This window comes from Crotalus tigris, unplaced genomic scaffold (assembly GCF_016545835.1).
Source record: "Crotalus tigris isolate CLP2741 ecotype Arizona unplaced genomic scaffold, ASM1654583v1 scf7180000024400.591365, whole genome shotgun sequence".
Taxonomy (NCBI): Eukaryota; Metazoa; Chordata; class Lepidosauria; order Squamata; family Viperidae; genus Crotalus; species Crotalus tigris.
In genome coordinates this window covers 356,883-379,399 of record NW_024100568.1, presented here as the reverse complement: position 1 = coordinate 379,399, position 22,517 = coordinate 356,883, and the positions used below count along the sequence as shown (strand labels likewise).

The 22,517-nt window shown below is 37.5% G+C and overlaps 1 protein-coding gene across 4 annotated transcripts in view; it reads right to left on the bottom strand.

Moving 5' to 3' along the window:
* Window positions 1-380: 380 nt before the first annotated feature.
* Window positions 381-22,517, bottom strand: part of FSTL5 (follistatin like 5) — a 353,800-nt gene continuing 331,663 nt past the window's right edge. For all 4 annotated transcript variants that reach the window (XM_039329531.1, XM_039329533.1, XM_039329532.1 and 1 more), the window contains one exon: window positions 381-2,853. In XM_039329531.1, the coding sequence (XP_039185465.1) occupies window positions 2,151-2,853 (703 nt within the window). In that variant the 3' untranslated portion in view covers window positions 381-2,150. The remainder of the gene's footprint in view (window positions 2,854-22,517) is intronic.

Here is a 22,517-nt window from a genome sequence, read left to right as displayed (position 1 = left end):
TGTAAATCCATTATTAGTTGAAAATAGGTAGCTCTAAGTACGCTTATTTTGTTGACCTATTTTCAACTAATAATGGATTTACATATTAATATTTAATAGTATATATGTAAGCAATTTACCCTTCAAAATATTATTGACATCTTTGTTTAGTTTTTGCTAGAATTAAAATAACTTAGACTCAGTACACAACCTGAAATAAATTCCTAATCTAATATAAAGAGATTTTTGCTACATTATTTTTGCTACATAGATGTCATTGGGAAAAAAATGGGTTATATTCTTGACTGCTTTTCTAGATTCCTCCTCCACATAAGGAGTTGGGAATATGTTGGGAACATTCTAACATTCTCTTTTTTGATATATCAACTGAAACAACAATATTTAAAATGTAAAAGGTTTATTTTCTTTTCATCAAGCATTTTCTACATACAGAACACTCACATATGTAGGATAGATCAGAAAAATGTAGAAGAGATGAACTACTGTAAATCATAAAGTAACAGGCTGTTCACAGAATCTTTTATTCTGTAGTAATTACTGTTATTATCACAATGGGGAAAATTGCTAAAAAGATTCAGAAGTAAGAAATTTAAAGTCATTTTTGTTGTTCAGTTAAATTTATCAGTCAGTTTCCTTAATCTAAAGAGAAGTCTACTGTTTCATAGTCCAGGATACTTAATGAGAGACAAGAAAATAGAAATTTCTAATTAACTTTACCTATTAGAGTAAAATATTTGATTGCATTGTATCAAATATCAGTTTAAAAGTTTCAGGTACAGAAACCCAATTTTTAAAATGATAACAATAGTCAGACCAATCTAAAAACCTGAAGAAAAATACAGCACAGATATTATTTTCTCTTTTAGTGGTTACAATAATTCTAAATTTTAGAACCTTAATTGTTTCTGTGTAGGCATATAAACAACATCCCTAACTATGTGGCAGTTTATAAACTAAAATAACCATAAATACCATGAAATAGAAAGCTAATGGCAGTAATAAGTTAAAAAATTACTTTTATCAAGAGTACTGACAAAAGGCATATATGATAAACATTGTATATGCAAAAGTGGTACTATTTAGCAAGATGATATGAATCATTTATTTAATTGTGAATTTTATTGATTTCAGTGTACTGTACTTTCAGAAAGAAACTTGAAACATACAATCTTATACGCAACTAGGAGTAAGAAAAATTGAATTCAGTGTGATTTTTTTCAGTAGACAAAGTATCATTTTTAATTCTCTTGAATTGAGTGGAACTTACTTCTGAATAGACATATATAGGATTACTGTGTAAAGTGTATTATTAAGCATATTGTTTTAAAATGAACTTATAGTAAGACATTATTTTTTTGCCAATTTAAATAACCCTTAGTATTGATTTTAAATAAACATTTTCTCCTAAGCAGGTAGATATTATGTTTCTCTTCAATAAAACTAAACTATACCAAGTTGATGCAACTGTTTTGTAGGTGGAAAAGTAACAGTTAAAATATGAACAGTTAACAAAATTTTAACCTTAAATTGTAATAAAAATAACCATATCTTCAAGCTGTAGTAATAAAAATGATAGCACAAAATGTTGCAAATATATTTTTGTCCTTTGATTTAAAACTATGCCTTAAAATTTGTGGAGATGAAAAAAATTGAGATATTAAAAACTTTGCACAAGATAAAGAGAACTTATAACCACAAGAATACAATTACCTGTTTGTAGGCTTCTCTTTCCTTATGAGACATTTCTGTTCAAGGCACAAAAATATCAAAGAGTGGTCAGGACAGGGCATAGTGTTTTAATGCAAAAACCTAACTATGCACGTGGTGTGTAATATTAGCAATTCAATGAATTATTTTTGTTGTTGCTGTTGTTGTTATAATGTGGCATCATTTTGTCATATACCCTTTGTATTTATTATAATATAATATTGTCACAAATTGGCCACTTTTCCCCATGGAGATTACCAACAGTACATATTTCTCACAATTTAAGCATTTTTTATTTCACCAAAATTCCATTTTAGTCAACCACACAACATGTACAGAAGGGTCTAACATCTTTAATATAAAATAATAACAATTTAGAGAATGAAGATAAGTGCAATGTACTGTAAAACTATATCCATTTGGGTGTTATCTAATGTGGTTCTTTATGCCTCTCCAACCCAAATTACTGTATTTCCTCTCTCAACTTCAGTGATTTCACAATTAAGCTTATTTAATCGTCCATCTAGAATAAACAAGGATTCCTTGGAAGGTGTCATCAGGTACTGACCAAAGAGCCCACTGCCTTCAATTAATCGGTTCTTATTGTTCCAAGGCCATTCATCTGGTTTAAGAGGTTCCTTAAGATTCTTCACCATCTTCACCTTCCCAGAGGACAGTTCTACAAAAAGGACATCAGTCTGTGTACTAGAGCTACCGAAGACATTATATTGATGAGCTTCAGTAAATGATGGTTGGAAAGCCACATCAGATATGTGCAAGTTTGTGTGAATGTCAAAGGTATCTTGTATTTCTCCTCTTAGTGTAATTGTCTGGACCTTCATGACACCTTTCACATCATCAATGCTGACTATGTAGTGACCGTCTGGAGAAATATATGGAGATCCTGTTACATCACCATTATATCCAATAATTGAGTCAGTAACACTATCTACTATTATTTGTGGTGGAATAGCTCCAGTAGTGTCAGGCTTACAGTTGACAAAATAATATCCTCCAATATGTGTATATGCCAGAGTCTTTGGAACACAGTTGTAATCCTTTAAACTAATTGTCTTGATATATGACATTGTTTCAAGATCAATTTTCTGGAGTACAGGCTCATCCTTGTGAAGAATGAATCCAAATCTAAATGAAACAGAAGACATTTTTTTAAAAAAGTTATAGCCTATAGTAATTTAAAGATTTGTATAGGAAGCATGCATTCTTTTGTGTCTATACATGATTTAAAGATACATAAATTCACTTGTTCAGACCATATAGTTGATAAATGGTATTTGGATATATGAAATCAAAATGTTTAGAAAAAAAATTGCCTGTCTGCAATATTTTATACCTGTAATGATCAAATCACACAGGTAGGTTATGCTTCAGGATTGTAAACTTTAAGTAATACACACAGAGCCAGTTTGGAGTGTAGTGGTTAAGGTTCTTGCCTGAAACCATTCTATGCCTCCTTTAAAGGTGAAATCCAGTTGGGTGACTTTGGGCCACTAACTCTTTCTCACCCCACCCCACCTCACACCATTGCTGTGGTGAGAAACAGATAGATCATAGATTAGATAGATAGATTAAATTAGATTAGATAGATGATAGATAGATAGATAGATAGATAGATAGATAGATAGATAGATAGATAGATAGATAGATATAATGCCACCTAAAATATTACCAATTAATAAAACAAATTATAGCTTTTTTGAAATTAAAGTTTAATTCAAGGAGAATAAAAGAATATTTTTGAAAGTGTACTTACAAAGCTAATTCAGGAATATAAATAGAGTGAAATGGTACAGTGTTTTAAAGGCATATATTTTCAATGAGATTCAGTTTATTTTAAATAAAACAACTTGCATAAGTTAGGAGAAATAAACAGCCTCAATGACTAATTTCTCACTTTTGTCATGAACAGGAAATGATAGTAATTGTTATTATTTAAATATTTATTCAATCTTCATTTAAATTCAGAGAAGTTAAATTCCATAAATATTTAGGATTATGTCTTCAACTGTGCACGGTGCCTTAAGTTCCAAAAGTATTTTTATACTTAAAAATGATTGATCCTGTAAATTAGCTATATTGCTGGAAAACATAGTATAATATAGCATAGGCTAGCAAGGCTGCTGTTAATAAGAGAGTCCTACTTTTCACTGTATAACATACTTGACAGTTAATTGGATATAAAGCATTATAAACATTCATTTAAGCCTTATACTGTAGAAAATGTCAAAGACGAATTGTCAGGATGTAGCCAAAGTACATAATCAAACAGTCCTAGAAGAGATCAACCCCGACTGCTCCTTAGAAGGCCAGATCCTGAAGTTGAAACTCAAGTACTTTGGCCACCTAATGAGAAGGAAGGATTCACTGGAGAAGAGCCTAATGCTGGGAAAGATTGAGGGCAATAGAAGAAGGGGACGACAGAGAATGAGATGGCTGGATGGAGTCACTGAAGCAGTAGGTGTGAATTTAAATGGACTCCAGAAGATGGTAGAGGACAGGAAGACCTGGAGGAACGTTGTCCATGGGGTCGCGATGGGTTGGACACGACTTCGCAATTAACAACAACAACAACTTGTCTGTCTCTAATATACAGAGGACAAATTGGACGTGAAAGAAGAAGCCATTCAGGGTTTAACAGTTTCAAAGAATAGTTGATAATCATAGCTAGAACAAGAATTAAGCTGAATTGGAAAATGAGGCAGTTCATGAAGTGTGAGTGTCTGATTTAACAACTCTATGAACTAGAAACAGAAGTCTCTAAAATCACAGATTTTTGTACATTTGTAGCAAAAGATGAAATCTGAGAATTTTTCTTAGAGAAAAAAAAGAAAGATCAGATTTCCTGAAATTGCTCATAACTAAGTGAATTGGAATGAAACAGGAACAAAGCAAGTTGTAAATACATTTTAAAATTTGATTAGATAGCTTGAATTCAAAAAAGTATCCTTTTGTTCTAAGAATCAAGTCTACTGACATTTAAGATTTTGATTTATCTTTTTCTTGTTTTCTCTTGGATTTGAATGATCTAAATACAAGTAATACAACAACTAATAATTATTTTAAAAAAATGATTATACGTGCATCATTATTTTCTTCAGATACAATGCAATTTTATTTTTATTGCTCTTTTTCATAACTGTACACATTTTTAATCCTAACCCTTTGATCCTCTGGATTGAATTTCTATTCATTCCTTATAAATTTAGTAAACCTGATGAATAGTGTTAATATTTTATTACATGAAATAAAGACATGATGAAACTTAGATGTTACACTAGAAAAGATTGTAAGCGCATGCGCGCGCACGCACACACATACATATTGTGAATTTATAGTGTTCACAGTATGTGAGGTCTGCCTGCAAAACATGCTCCTAGATTGGAGCGAAATGCAGAACAGACTGATTTATATTTGGTAGACTGGGTGCCTCACCCAACAGATAAGATATATATTCTCCCTGGTTTCAGCTGACAGGAGTAAGGGGGAACCTGTGGCTCAAAAGGGTAATACAGCTGCCTAACATGCAAGCTGTCCAGGTTTGAATCCCTGAAGGATGTGACTAGCTGATGAGGGCTAATGAGCCTGAAATAGCTATACTAGTCTCCCACTAACTCTTTGTCAGCCACAAAATTTTGAATTTATAGTGTTCACAGTATGTGAGGTCTGCCTGCAAAACATGCTCCTAGATTGGAGCCAAATGCAGAACAGACTGATTTATATTTGGTAGACTGGTTGCCTTCACCAGGAAATAAAACAATACAGTTTTAATAGATAAAACCAAGCTTTCAATGGCTAGGAAACTGCCATCATCGTCAGGTACAAACCAACCGGTAAGGAAACTTGCTTATGAGTACAGCCACGCCCGCATTCTGCGCATGAACCTCATGACGGGTCCCGGCTGATTGATTCTGACTTCACTTTCAGTATTTGATGACTCTTTCTTACGGCCCCTACTTACATCTGCATGATCACCCATCTCCCCACCCCTTTTAGTTCTTGAGTCGGAAAGGCAATGTGTATTTCCCAGAGTTAAAGTATCCTCCACGTTATCGAGCTGGCCCATCCTCCTGTGTTTTCCGGGGCATTTCTCTCTTCCACTCTTCTGGCACACATCACACTTGTTTGTATATTTATTATCACCATTCTTCATACCAAGGGTTTCACTTTGATCCTCGTTTTTCAGTGCATCGCCCCTCCAGCACCCTCACAGTCTTCATGATTAACCCCATCCATACTTTTATTTCCCCCCACTGCTCCCAGCGTGTCATCTAGCTGAGTCCAAGGTCCGCCTTGTTTCGTTATTGTAAGTGTTCCCTGGGATGTTTGGGTTAATTTAGTGTGTGCTCGATGTCCTCCGTGCTCCTCCTTCATGTGATCCGGTACAGTTCCCAATCCGGTTGCCTCTCTTTCAGACTTCTGTAAAGCCTCTCTCCGGGAGCACGTGACTACTCCCATAATAGGGCGGCTATAAGCGCCGATCTTCTGTGCGTCTTTCGGGAGCACGTCTCTCTCTTGGTAATTCCGATCAGCACGGCAGTGGGGTGAGGATGTTATTCTGCTGTCGCTCATGGTAGTTATTTCCTTTTTCGAGTTCATACACACTTTTAATGTGTTAGTAAGCAGATGTGTTGTACTAGGGGTATCATTGGAGACAAGGGGGTCAGTATGATTATTAAGGCAACAGACTTGTTCTATATTAATTGAGAAGCTTTTTGTTCATATTTCCAAATACTGAGTACGATGTATACACACACACACACACACACACACACACACACACACACACATATATATATATATATGTTGTTGTTAATTGCGAAGTCGTGTCCGACCCGTCGCGACCCCATGGACAATGTTCCTCCAGGTCTTCCTGTCCTCTACCATCTTCTGGAGACCATTTAAATTCACACCTACTGCTTCAGTGACTCCATCCAGCCATCTCATTCTCTGTCGTCCCAGTCTTCTATTGCCCTCAATCTTTCCCAGCATTAGGGCTCTTCTCCAGTGAATCCTTCCTTCTCATTAGGTGGCCAAAGTACTTGAGTTTCAACTTCAGGATCTGGCCTTCTAAAGAGCAGTCGGGGTTGATCTCTTCTAGGACTGACCGGTTTGAACGCCTTGCAGTCCAAGGGACTCGCAGGAGTCTTCTCCAGCACCATAGTTCAAAGGCCTCAATTCTTTGGCGCTCAGCCTTTCTTATGGTCCAACTTTCACAGCCATACATTGCAACTGGGAAAACCATGGCCTGGACTATACGCACTTTTGTTGGCAGGGTGATGTCTCTGCTTTTTAGTATGCTGTCTAGATTTGCCATAGCTTTCCTCCCCAGGAGCAAGCGTCTTTTAATTTCTTGGCTGCAGTCCCCATCTGAGGTGATCTTGGAGCCCAGAAAAATAAAATCTGTCACTACCTCCATTTCTTCCCCATCTATTTGCCAGGAATTGAGAGGGCCGGATGCCATGATTTTGGTTTTCTTAATGTTGAGTTTCAAGCCAACTTTTGCACTCTCCTTCTTCACCCGCATCAAGAGGCTCTTTAGTTCCTCTTCACTTTCTGCCATTAGAGTGGTATCATCTGCATATCTTAGGTTGTTGATATTTCTCCCGGCAATCTTAATTCCAACTTTTGATTCATCTAGCCCTGCCTTTCTCATGATGTGCTCTGCATATAAGTTAAATAGGCAGGGCGACAGTATACAGCCTTGCCGGACTCCTTTTCCAATTTTGAACCAATCAGTGGTTCCGTGTTCGGTTCTCACTGTTGCTTCTTGACCCGCATATAGGTTTCTCAGGAGACAAATGAGATGGTCTGGTACTCCCATCTCTTTAAGAACTTGCCACAATTTGTTGTGATCCACACAATCAAAGGCTTTTGCATAGTCAATGAAGCAGAAGTAGATGTTTTTCTGGAACTCCCTAGCTTTCTCCATGATCCAGCGTATGTTGGCAATTTGATCTCTAGTTCCTCTGCCTCTTCGAAATCCTGCCTGTACTTCTGGTAGTTCTCGATCCACATACTGCTGGAGTCTAGCTTGTAGGATTTTAAGCATAACTTTACTAGCATGTGAAATGAGTGCAATGGTGCGATAGTTTGAACATTCTTTGGCATTGCCTTTCTTTGGAATTGGAATGTAAACTGACCTTTTCCAATCCTGTGGCCACTGTTGAGTTTTCCAAATTTGCTGGCAAATTGAGTGTAGCACTTTTACTGCATCGTCTTTTAAGATTTTGAATAGCTCAGCTGGAATACTGTCACCTCCACTAGCTTTGTTGTTGCTCAGATTTTCTAAGGCCCATTTCACTTCACATTCTAGGATGTCTGGTTCGAGGTCAGTGACCATCTCATTGTGGTTATCTGGGATGTTAAGCTCATTCTTGTATAGTTCTTCTGTGTAGTTTTGCCATCTCTTCTTAATCTCTTCTGCCTCTGTTAGGTCTCTGCCATTTTGGTCCTTTATCATGCCCATCTTTGCATGAAACGTTCCCTTCATATCTCCAATTTTCTTGAAGAGATCTCTGGTCCTCCCTATTCTGTTGTTTTCTTCTATTTCTTTGCACTGTTCATTTAAGAAGGTATTCTTATCTCTTCTAGCTATTCTCTGGAATTCTGTATTCAATTGGGTGTATCTTTCTCTTTCTCCTTTGCCTTTCGCTTCCCTTCTTTCCTCAGCTATTTGCAAAGCTTCCTCAGACAGCCATTTTGCTTTCTTGCATTTCTTTTTCTTTGGGATGGTTTTAGTTGCTACCTCTTGTACAATGTTGCGAACTTCCATCCATAGTTCTTCAGGCACTCTGTCTATCAGATCCAGATTCCTTAAATCTATTTGTCACCTCTACTGTATATTCATCAGGAATATGATTTAGTTCATACCTGAGTGGCCTAGTGCTTTTCCCTACTTTTTTCAATTTAAGCCTAAATTTTGCAACGAGAAGCTCATGATCTGAGCCACAGTCAGCTCCTGGTCTTGTTTTTACTGACTGTATAGAGCTTCTCCATCTTTGGCTGCAGAGCACATAGTCAATCTGATTTCTATGTTGACCGTCTGGTGATGTCCATGTGTAGAGCCGTCTCTTGGGTTGTTGGAAAAGAGTGTTTGTTATGACCATCGTATTCTCTTGACAAAATTCTATTAGCCTGTGCCCTGCTTCATTTTGTACTCCAAGGCCAAACTTGCCTGTTATTCCGGTTATCTTTTGGCTTCCTACCTTAGCATTCCAATCCCCCATGATGATAAGGACATCATTTTTTGGTGTTAATTCTATAAGGTGCTGTAGGGCTTCATAGAACCGGTCAATTTCATCCTCTTCAGCACCAGTGGTTGGGGCATAGATTTGGACTACTGTGATATTGAATGGTTTGCCTTGGATTCGAATTGAGATCATTCTGTCATTTTGGGGATTGTATCCCAGTATTGCTTTTCCTATTCTTTTATTGACTATGAAGGCTACTCCATTTCTTCTGAGGGATTCTTGCCCACAGTAGTATACCTGATGGTCATCTGAGTTAAATTCACCCATTCCTGTCCATTTTAGTTCGCTGATTCCTAAGATGTCGATGTTCAGTCTTGTCATCTCTTTTTTGACTACGTCTAGCTTGCCTTGATTCATGGATCTTACATTCCAGGTTCCTATGGAGAAAAAATCTTTACAGCATCGGACTTTCCTTTCACCACCAGATATATCCACAGCTGAGCGTCCTTTTGGCTTTGGCCCAGTCGCTTCATTCTTTCTGGCGCTACTAGTACTAGCCCTCTGCTCTTCCCCAGTAGCATATTGGACACCTTCCGACCTGAGGGGCTCATCTTCCAGCGTCATATCTTTTTTCCTTTTAGTACTGTCCATGGGGTTTTCATGGCAAAGATACTGGAGTGGTTTGCCATTTCCTTCTCCAGTGGATCACATTTTGTCAGAACTCTCTGCTATAACCTGTCCGTCTTGGGTGGCCCTGCACGGCATAGCTTATAGCTTCATTGAGTTGCACAAGCCCCTTCGCCACGACAAGGCAGTAATCCATAAAGTAATCCATATATATATATATTTGTTTTCTGAGGTTTTCGCGGGTGTTTGTATGTAGGTGTTTGGTTATTTGGGTTTTCTCCCATGTAAAATTGGAAATGTCTTGGCGACGTTTCGACAAAGTCTCATTCATCATCTTCAGGCTGGTGCTTTCGGCTTCGAGAAGCACAAAGCGGAAAGCACCAGCCTGAAGATGGCGAATGAGACTTCGTCGAAACGTCGCCAAGACACTTCCAATTTTACGTGGGAGAAAACCCGAATAACCAAAGACCTATATATATATATATATATATATATATATATATATATGTATTTAGAAATAAAAACAAAAATGCGACTCTTGGGAATATTCATATTGTCCAAATAATAATGATCACCAAGAGAATATCTATCAAAAATAGAATTTAATCCACCGAGCTTTCGTCAAATACACTTGACATCGTCAGGGTTAAAAGGCAAACGCCGGGGGGGGGGAGTCTTATATACAGTTGTTTAATGCCTGTTTCCGGCTCCTGGAGCGCGTCATAGGCCCCAGCTGATCGGGTTGAGTCCTAAGCATACGCCCCACATCAGCATCTGTCCCCGTTCCATTGCTGGTTTGCGTTCGATTATATGTTGCTTCGTTAGCTGTTACCGGGTTGGGGGTCCAGATCCTTTTACCTTCCCTGCTCATAACCCCTCCACCATATATATGCTTTATTTTTATATTTATTTGTATTTTTGCTCTGATAATAGAAATATACAGGGAATTATTGAAGGTTAAAAGACATGATAAAGATCAGCTTTTGTAAACTGATGTTTCCAGTTACATGTGATTACAAGTTTATCATGTTTAATTAAATTAAACTGAACATGATGCATGTCTGAATGATTAGACAAATTGGAATTATATAATTAAATACTATGATAGTGAACAGCAATATTTTTGGAATTTTCTGTTCCACAAAGGATCAGGTGTGATTAATACCCATTTATTGCATTACTCAAGAAGGTTTGATTATGTTAGCACAAAGTGATCTCTTTTTCATATCTGACACATTTCAAGACAATGTAATCCATTAAACACAAATAAACACAGTTAATTATCTATTTTGTGCCTTGTTATTTTCTAAGGAAAATATGCTTTAAAAATATGGGTGTGAGACCAGCAATATTTGAATGACTATTGGAAGAATTTTATTATTAAGGATAAAATTGCAAAATTATTAATTTTGTGGTTGCAAAATTTTTTAGCATTTCCTCTTTTCTTTCAGTTTTAAGGCTTTAATGTGGTTATTTTTCTTTCATAGAAAATTGCTCAGAGTTATTGCATTATTAAAAATGTTTTGAAACTTTATAATTTTTTCAAAAATAGATTTCTGAACATTAATAAATAAACCACTCATTATACTTTGTAACTCAATAACTATTTAAAGTAATGTACTATATTGGAAACCAGCCAAAGACAATTTTTTCAGAAAATGACCTTTTAATATTTGAGCTAGGACATTTGTGAGCCAATGTTTTTATTGCTGTCTGGATTTGAGAACCTTGTAAAATGTTATTGATTTGTACTGCTTCTGAGAAACTTACTTATAACCTATAGGTGAACATTATTTGGATCATCTTAAACATTTCAGTCTGTGATTAAATTGGCAAGTGTTAGTTAAATAATTATTTTCAAGAAGTTTGTGTATGACTGTTCATGCTTTGGCTAGAATTTTAATTGAAGGCTTTACATTTTCAGAACCATTAATCTGGTACTTTTCGTAGAAATTTAATTTTTAAAGATTGCACAAATGTTTTTATATACTTATAATTATATCATGAAATTATCTGTGATGCCTAATTTTGATTGATAACTCAGTCTCTAGTAAAACAACAAGTGATATAACAGAGTGTTTATAGTTTTTGCTGGTGATTTGTATATCAGAAGTAGCATATTTAATACAAAACTCTGTTTCATGCAATTATATCAGTGGCCATCCAAATTTATTACTCCATGAATAAAATTATGAGACTTCTAATTCTCATGTCTTCTCCATACAATAATGTCATTCACAAAGCTTTTCATGGAATAAAAATATTTTTATGATACGATAGTGAAATAAATATGTGGATTCAACTCAAAATATATTGTATTAAGATAAACCAGGGGAAATGGTATAGGCAATTAAATACATCAAAATATATCAAATGGCAAATGGCATTGTATTGGTTCACTATTGTGCTTATTGAATTGCAAAAGTAACAGTTTTTATTTTTAAAAGTAATCTAAGTATACAGTGTTTGTCTAGAAGATAGACTATGAACTTGCACTTAATAGCATTTTGTGAAATATCTGACAACCATATGCTGTGATCCTCATTCTTAGAAATAAAGTTTATAAAATATTGAATTAATCCTGTTTCATCTGGAAGTTTTCCTAGCAGAAACTAAAAATTAAGTCTAGGCTTGATACTAAGAAACAACAGGATGAAAAAAACCATGATTCATCTGCTTCACTCATGTCATTATCCTTTTGTTTTACTGATATACACAAAGGAAAGAATCTAACTAAAGAGGGTTAGCAAAAGTAAGGAGGGGATGATGAGGAAAATATATTATATAAATTTCAGGATAAAATAGGAAAGAAAGAAGTGGAAAGTAAATTTTTCAATTCTTCTAACCAGCTGGATCTGTAAAGCAAGCCTTCATCTGGTAAGATAGCAGAATTTAGAAACTGAGGACTTATATAGCTTCTAGATTGTTCCAAAGGATACTACCTCACTCATTCAATTGCACACCTAATATCCAGTCCAGGGCAAATTAAATGACTTTAACTAAGACACCCACACCTTTATCTAGCATGCTTGTCATGGCTGAGGATTCAGACTATGGAGACTACGTTCTCTAGCTAAACTTGTGGAATGTCAGTCTTAGGAGACGTGAACCCAAGAATCAGCTGTGGCTGATCAAACATAAGCACAATCTGAACACCTATAACTGTTGTTGATGATGTAAGGCAGGGGTGTCAAATTGCCGGCTCATAGGCCAGATGCATCATGCCGAAACCATGCCCACCCCAGCTCCTGCAATGGGGAAAAAGGTGTGATATGTTGTGACATGTCACATGACGTTGCGAGTTTGACACCCCTGATGTAAGGATTCCAAGCCCTCATACTCTGCAAGTCGAGCAAAGAGCAGAACAATGGCAGTCAAATGGTTTTTGCCAAATAGAGGAAAAGGGTTTCATTATTGAAGGCATTTGGTTGCAGACTTATTAAGAGGCAGTACAGACCAATGTTTTTTTTTTTTTTTGATATAAACATCTGTCTCATCTCTAGCTCTTGCATGATATTTTGTGGATTCTGCTTATGAAATTCTGACCACTGAATTGGTTGACAAATCTGACCTGGCTCTTTTAACTTTGGACTGATTCTGCCTAAGGAAACTCTGTTTTCATTTACAATTCCTTTCTTTATGTGCCATTATCTCTTTAGCCTGTATTTGAGTATGTAGTTCTCTTGAAGCAGGACAATGTCTGCAAATCTTTTGTCCCACTCTTTTTTCCTTAGAATGTTGCTCAGAGGAACTCAGAGGATTGCCAGATGAAAGTCTGAGAACACAAGAAGCATGAAGCACAGTATGTGTTTAATTATTGTCATAAACAATATTATTGCTAATATTGATTATGATATTGGCTTTCATAATGGGTAACTGTAGGATAGTATTGAGCTTGCTATTGCTGCTGTTATAATGTGTCATTTTGTCATCCACCCTATGTATTTATCCTAATTTAATATTGTTACAAATTGGCCACTCTATCCTGTGCAGATCACCTTATTTCTCACAATTTCAGCATCTCTTATTTCACCAAAATTCTGGTTTAATTGCTATAGGGTGGAATGTAAATTCTTGACTTCTTGCTTCCAGCAACTATGTTGGCTTCAGTATTCTAAGGACCAGAGAGTTATACTGTTAATGTCAGATAATGCAATTTTATTCCATAGAAAATCATCTCTGTCTATTTGAATTATTATCTGATGTTGCCTTACTTGCATGGAGTGAGATATAAGTAAAGCCTCTGGCTTACAAAGGATTGTATTGTTCATTTGTACCTCAGATTTGCTTTTTGTGCATGATCTATTTATTTAGCTAGCAATATTGCTTAACTTCTGGATATGAATATTAGCAAGGTCAATGTATCCATTTTTGACATATTCAAATGCCTGCCATTTGATGAGTTTTTCTCTTTCTCACAAGTGGTTGTAATTGTGGAAGAATAGATTGTTGAAGAATACAATTGCTTTGCATGTAGCTGTTTCAGATCATTAACACGTCAATGATGAAAGATAATTTATATACCTGCTTTTAAATCACTGAATTGAGCTATGCATGCACTACTGTAGTATGAATAACCATCTCAAAAGTTAAATATTATTATTTTCCCCAAAACATATAGTTTAATTCAGGTAGTTGCTTGCTCTCATGAAGACAATTGTGACTATCAGCACAACTAAAATGTACCATGTCACCAATGGATCCTACCACTAAAACTAAAACTGACCATAATTAAAATTAACCAACTTCATTCATTTTGGATGAACCTCAATCATTTTGCTGTGAGTTCCTTTTATGTGGGGTGTCTCAGGGACAACATTTTGTCTTTTTATTTTAAATATCTGTATGAAGCCACTGGGGAAAGTCATCCATAGGTTCAAAAAGCACCATCATCAATATCAATACTGATGATATCCAGTCAAACATCTTAAAGCTGTAGTAGTCAAGTAGCATCATCCATGTCCTGCCCCAATATATTGAGGCTATGTGGATCTGAATGGCTAAATTCAGGCTCTACAAGCTGCACGGGATGCAAATGGACTTCCAGGTACAGATCAAGGTGCTGATTATGCTATAAGTCATGGCAAAGGATCAGCTTAACTGAGGGACACCTATCTTCCATGGTCTCTCCTCATTGGTAAAATTAGGCAGAGTCTGTGTGCTCCACGTCCCCCAAATGACACAAAATCATTTAAAGGTAGATAGAAAATATGTCTTATCTGTTGCAAAGGCTGCCCTTGGAAATGACACCCTCCTCACGAAATCCTTGTCATTCCCATCCTCATGATGTTCCTGAAAGATTTAAAAACAGCTGTGGCTGTGGCTGTGGCTATGGCTGTGGCTGTGGCTGTGGTGGACTGTGGCCAATGTTTTTGTAAAGTGTATTTATCCAGAAGCATGAGATTTACTTTAAAAAAAATCAGAGAGAGGGTTTCCTATTGTTCTTATTTGAAATAAGCTACCCAGAGTCCTTGGCATCTGGAAGATTCTAAAACTCAGAAATAAAGAAGTCAAAAACTATGTACTTACCAATATTGATATACAACTATACATTTCATTTATTAATACCACATGACTTCCTTCAGTCAATTACACTTTTTTGCATTATATTGATTTTACCTTAATGTGACAACTGATAGGACCTAGTACAAACTTTTCTCCCACAAACTTTTCTTAACTCTTCTGGAGAGAAAGATGTTAAATAGTAATTGTGTTGAAGGTTAGAAAAACACTGATGAAGGTGATTTGAAATCAAATACTTTGATAAGTATGATGAAAAATAAAGTTGGAAATGCATTTTGACAAGAGATCCAATTAAGAGCATGATAAAATGCTTTTAGCATAAGAAGAAGATTGTAAAATATGTTAATATCATGTGAAATTACTGAGGAATCAAGTGAATCAATTGATTGCACTTTTTTCAGTGCAATCCTGAAAAACAGAAGGACTTTACTTGGACTTATGATCTGAGAAATCACACTCAGATTTTTTATCAAGAAAAAAGCTCATATTTTCTTATTTGAAAAAAGAAGACAAATTCCTGTTGTCTCCAGGCATATCTATATAGGTAATTACTGGTCAATGAAATTCTATGCTGCTGTTGTACTTTACTTATTTACTTATTTATTAGCTTATTGTTAAAATAGTAATTTTGGCAAGAAAAAAACAAGGACCTGATATTTTAGTTTCCTAATCCATAGGTTTTTTCAGCAGCATTCTCAAAAAAGCCAATTGATGACCAATGGAGCAATTATGACCAATGGTCATAATTAAAACGACCAATTATCATTTCAAATATATTTAGAAAATATTTTTAAAAGTATGATTAGTGTTCAGAAAGGCAGACAGTGACCTTGGGAGCTTTAGCTATCTATCCTTCTTTTTACACACGTTGAATCTAAACTTCCTTTGGTTCATCTTGGTCAGCTGAGTTACCTCTTAAATGCAATGGCTCTTGCTTCAATTACTTTTATATTCCAGGAAAACTAAGTTTAACCTATTGTAATTTCATATGGGTCAATTCTTATTTACCTTTACCTAGACTCTAACTATCTCAATACATTATCTCAGTAACTCTTAGAAACGTTCTAAAGGTGATTTAGAATTTCTTCCAAATATTATAGAAGAGCCATTTGCATGAGCACTTGTTGTAAGCACAGCTCTGTACATTACTATTACAGTAGGGTCTTAAAGTAGGTAAAAATTGAGTTTTCCATACTACTTACATTTGAGAGGACAATCCACCTCAGACACAGTGACTTAGAAAATTCAGATTCCAGTAACCATCACAGTTAAATCAAGCACCAAATTGCTGTTATTTCCCCCCCCACACACAAAATATTCTATAGTTAGAGACACATGTTTTTAAAAGAGTACAAACAGCCATATTTACAAGAAATCATTAATGACCTGCAGTGTAACAAAAATCACTGTTCAAAGTTTGATATAAAGTTCCTCTCAACATTTGAAAAACACATTGAAGGCTGTGTAATAAAACTAGATATGTACTTTAAAAATAAATGTTCTTTATTTTTATTTTCCACAAAAATGGAAACTAATTATTCAACTAGTTGTATACTTTTTAAGCAATAATATTTGTTCATGTGTGATTTACCACTCTATATCAAGAAAGCAACGTAATAAGGCTTCTCAAGAAAGCCCAGTATCTTTAGTGCTTAGTAAACACGATAGTAAGTAGTGGGGTACCATAAGGCTCCAGTACTCTTCAATATCTTCATTAATGAGGGAATGGAAGGGGAATTCATCAAATTTGCAAATGACACTAAACTGGCAGGAATAGCCAACACCCCAGAAAACAAGCTCAGGATCCAAAAAGATCTTACAAACTTGAACAATGGGCCCTATCCAACAAAATGTATTTTAATGTAGAGAAAAGCAAAGTTTTACCTTTAGGCAGGAAAAATCAAAGGTATAAGTACAGATTAGGTAAGACCTGGCTCAAAAACAATAACTGTGAGAGGGACCTTGAAATCCTAATGGATGATCACTTAAATATGAGCCAGCAGTGTGCAGCAGCCACCAAAAAAGCTAATTGTCAGAATCCAATTATATTTCATCTCTAGTTATCGACTATGGAAAACCCCATTTCTGCCCTCTCTGGATTCTGTCATACGATGAAGGGGAAGGGGGGGTGAACAAAGGGGTTTTAGGGCCCTCACTTCCTTCAGTACAACTTAAAAGGGACTGAATGTGGATAACACCAAAAGGACTACACATAATAATGGGGCCATCAGCTTTCATCTACTCCCCTCTGAAGTCTCCCTTCCGCCAGCAATGAGGAAAAGGGGGTGGAAATGTAACACCTGGGATTGTCACTGGAAGGATGGTGGGGTGGGGTGGGGTTGCTGGGAACCCCTTAAAACCTCGAACCATAGGGCTTGGCCCCCAAGTCCTGTCTAATGTAAGGACCCACCCCACTTTGCATCTTAAGAATACAGAACTCTTGGAATATTTCTTCCAACAGGCATCCTTTATTAAAAGAAAATGGTTGCAGGTATTCTAGACAGGACTTGGGGGCCAAGCCCTATGATTCGAGGTTTTAAGGGGTTCCCAGCAACCCCACCCCACCTACACCAGGGCCGGTGGACGCCTCAGATGACAGCTCAGAGGGCGAACCCCTGGTAAGTGGACGCATTGCACCCATCCTCAAGACAGTGACTGTATTAATTCCCTCCATGCCCGAAGCTGTGAAGGTGAAAGTCTTAATAGACTCTGGCTGCACCTGTTGCCTCATTAGCCCGACGCTAGTGGGGAATCTGGGCATTCCGTCAAGGAGACTGGAACAACCAATCTCATTTGGCCAGTTAGATGGGTCCATAGCAAGGGGGGTGCCAGCTACTCTAGCCACTTTACCAATACACCTCTCCCTGGGCAAACCTGAGGAAGACATAACGTTTGTGGTGACCCGAGGAATGGAATGCCCAATGATCCTAGGGATGGAATGGTTAAAAAAATGGAACCCCTGGGTGAATTGGAGGATGGCAGAAATCAAATTCCCAAAGGGGGACCCTATGGACTTAAAATCCCAAGGGGGGCTACCAGAATCAAGAACAGAAAAAGCATCCATGGGAGAGGAAAAGGGACTAACAGAAATACCAGAGGAATACAGAGATCTTGCTGAGGTTTTCAGTGAGGAGAGGCAGATAAGCTCCCGCTCACACCGACCCACAGACTGTGCCATTGAATTCAAGCCTGGGGCAAAACTCCCGAAGCCCAGATTATACTCCATGAGCCCAAAGGAGGAGGAGGAAATGGAAAGTTCATAAAGAAAAACCTAGAAAGGGGTTCATTGAGCCAGCCAAGCCTAAGGTGGCTGCCCCGGTCTTCTTTAGAGAGAAGAAGGACAGTTCTTTACACTTATGTGTGGATTATAGGACCCTGAATACAATCAGTGAAAGCAACCTATACCCTCTGCCCCTCATGAAGGACATGTTGTCACACCTCTCGAAAGGGAAATTTTTTTCTAAACTAGACCTAAGGGAAGCTTACTATCGCGTGAGTATTAAGGAAGGGGATGAATGGAAGACCGCATTTAACTGCCCCATGGTGTGCTACCAATTCAAAGTCTTGCCATTTGGATTACAAGGGGGCCCCACAGTATTTATGCAATTAATCAATGATGTTCTAAGGGAGCACCTATTTAAGGGGGTCTTTGTTTACTTGGACATTCTTATCTTCACCAAATCAAAAGAGGAACATGTCAACCTAGTCAGAGCGGTTTTAAAGAAACTGCGAGCTGCCCACCTATATGTCAAACTCTCGAAATGCAAATTCCACCAGGAAAGGATAGACTACCTAGGTTATCGCATATCCCCATAGGGCATTGAAATGGACCCAGAGAAGGTCAGAGCAGTATTAGAATGGGCACCACCCCACACAAGAAAGCAACTGCAAAGTTTCCTGGGCTTCGCAAACTTTTACCGCCCTTATTTGCCCCTCACGAACTTACTAAAAATGAAGGGAGCATCCTCAGTAAAACCTAGCCAGCCACTAACATGGACAATGGAGTGCCAAGCAATGTTTGAGAGATTAAAGAGACTTTTCTCTGCCAAACCAGTACTGAGGCACCCAGACATGGATATGCCCTTTGTAATACAGGTGGATGCAAGTGATATGTCAGTGGGGGCTGTACTATTACAAGAAAACAATGAAGGGGTATTGCAATCCTGTGCATATACATCCAAGAAGCTCACGGAAACGTGAGACTGGACAGTCATTTGTCTGACATGGTATAGGGTTTCCTGCCTGAGCAGGGGGTTGGACTAGATAAACTGCAAGGTCCCTTCCAACTTTATATTATTATTATTATCATTATTATTATTGTTGTTGTTGTTGTTGTTATTATTATTATTACCGCTTTATAAAACCCTAGTAAGACCACACCTGGAATACTGCAACCAATTTTGGTCACCATACTACAAAAAAGATGTTGGGACTTTGGAAAAAGTTCAGAGAAGAGCAACTAAAATGATCAAAACCTGGAGACTAAAACATACGAAGAATGGCTGCAGGACTTGGGTTTGGCTAGTCTAAAGAAAAGAAGAAATAGGGGAGACATGATAGCAGTATTCCAACATCTGAGGGGCTGCCACAAAGAAGAAGGCATCAAACTATTCTCCAAAGCACCAGAGGACAAGAAACAATGATTGGAAACTAAACAAAGAGAGAAGCAACCTGGAATTAAGTAGAAACATCCTAACAGTGAAAACAATTAACCAGTGGAACAGCTTGCCTTCAGAAATCATAGGTGCTCCATCACTGGAGGTTTTTAAGAAGAGACTAGACAGTCACTTGTCTGAAATGGTATAGGTTTTCCGTAATGGTGGGATTCAAATATATGAACAACCGGAAGTACATTCTGGGCCTGGAAAAAAAAATTAGCTACTGGTTCTGCTGAAGTGGTGTGAACTGGCTGAATCCCACCACTGATTCTCCTGCTTGAAAAGGGGGCTGGACTAGAAGACCTCCAAGGTCCCTTCCAACTGTATTCTATTCTATTCTATTCTATTCTATTCTATTCTATTCTATTCTATTCTATTCTACAAAAAAAACCACTACCTTGGGTTTTGACCTAAATCACTTATTTCGCTAATTTAGGCTCATCTATGCAAAAGCAAAATCTATCTTTTGCTTATTGATTCCAACCATTTTTTCTTATTTAGAGATAGAGAATATCTGATAGAAAATAAAATTGCAAATGTTCAATGAAACTGGAAAAAAATAATGCACAGGCATGCTACTATTCATTGTTGTTACTTTGCTACATTGGTTTTGTTTAGTATGGTTGCTTTAACTTTTTATTTATGCAGAATATTAGCACAACATTTGTGAATACAACCATTTTTTTAAACTCCTGTGACTATCTAGACCAGTCTCTTTGGTAAAATTTTTAGAAGTGGTTTTAGAAGTGGTTTGTCACTGTGGGATTTTAATTAGCATACATCATCTCATCATGATGAAATTTCAAATGTATGTATGTATGTATATATGTATGTATGTATGAAGGTCTTTGGTTGTTTGGGTTTTCTCCCGCGTAAAATTGGAAGTGTCTTGGCGACGTTTCGACGAAGTCCCATTCGTCATCTTCAGGCTGGTGTTTTCAGCTTCGTGCTTTGAGCAGCAATGTGTGGTCTTAGCTGTTTCTTCCTTTTAACTGCCAGTGGGGGTATGAACTGATTGGGTGGGAGCTTGGCTGTGTTCTGATTGGGTGGAGGTGTGTTCTGAATGGTTAGGGGCTTGGCTGTGCTCTGATTGGCTGGGGGAGTGTTCTGTTTGGTTGTGCTCAGGTTAGTCTGAGTTGCAGAGGGGTTTAAGATTTTGGGCTGCCTTGCTATTTTTTGGCTTCGTGTTCGTGGTCGTGCCTCCTCTTCATGGAGGGTGTCAGTTTGCTTCATGTATGGATTGGAGGGGTTTAAAGTGGCTAATGATGCAGCTGTGGTCTGGCTTCTGGTTTGTGGTCGTGCCTCGTCATCGGTGTGGCTTTGAGTTTGTTTTTTGCGTGGATGTGTGGTGGTGACATCCTGTGTGGTTTTTGTGAGTGTGGGTCTGGTATCATTTTTTGTGTTAGGGAGTCGTTTGTCAATAAGGGCGGGTTTCCAAATGGCTGGTAGGCGGGAGGTATCATCTCGCTTGTTCATGCTGTGTGGGCGTTTTTCTATCTCGATGGCTTCTCTGATTATTCTGTTATTAAAATGTTCACTTTTGGCAATGGTTCTGGTATTTTTAAAGTCAATTTCATGTCCTGTGGCTTTAAGGTGTTGGACCAGGGAAGATGTTGGTTCCTCTTTTTTGACTGAGTTCTTATGTTCTTCAATGCGTGCACTTATTCTTCTGTTGGTTTGTCCGATGTATGTGGTGGGACAAGTGGTGCATGGGATTTCGTATACTCCTTGATTTTCTAATTCAATTTTATCTTTGGGGTTTCTAAGGATGGTGGATATTTTTCTGTTTGTGCAGAATGCTGTTTTGATGTTGTGTTTATGGAGGATCTTACTGATTCTGTCTGTGGTGCCTTTTATGTATGGAGGAGGGCTTTGCCGTTTTTTTGTTCTTTGTCTTGGATTTTAGTGGGGGTTTCTTTTTGGATTAGGTTTGTAATCTTATTTCTATGGAATCCATTGGATGTTAGTACATTGGTGAGAGTGTGTAGTTCGGGTTTTAGGTGTTGTTCGTCAGCTAAGCGTTTTGTTCTGGAGATGAGTGTCTTGGCTACAGAGTTGATCTGTGCTGGGTGGTGGTGTGAGAGAGCGTGCAGATAGCGGTTTGTGTGTGTTTTCTTCTGGTAGATGGTGTGTCCTAGGGAGCCATTGGATTTCTTGTAGACTAAGACATCCAGGAAGGGAAGTTGGTTGTTAGCTTCTGTTTCCATGGTGAACTGTATTTTGGGGTGTAGGCTGTTGAGGTGTGTGAGGAAGTTGTCCAGTTTTTCTTTCCCATGTGGCCAGATTATGAAGGTGTCGTCTACGTATCTGAGCCAGAGTTTGGGTTTGTGATCCGATTTTTCTAGAGCTTGGGTTTCAAAGTGTTCCATGTAGAGGTTGGCAATGACAGGTGAGAGGGGTGATCCCATGGGTGCTCCTTCTGTTTGTTTGTATTTTTGTCCATTATAGATGAAGTATGTGTTGGATAGGCAGTGGTTGCTCAGATCTAAGATGTGTTTGGGGGGGTTATATTTGTTTTGAATAGCTGTCAAGGCTTCTTTGATAGGAACTTGGGTGAAGAGGGATATGACATCGAAGCTCACTAGTAGGTTGCTGGGCTGTAAGTTTTGTTTCTTTATGATCTCTATAAACTGGAAAAAAACTCATTCCAGTTTATAGAGATCATAAAGAAACAAAACTTACAGCCCAGCGACCTACTAGTGAGAGGGAGAGGGAGAGATAGAGAGAGAGATCTGCCATTACGACTATCCAAAAATATTACAAATGCCTAGACAAGTTGGATCCTTCACCA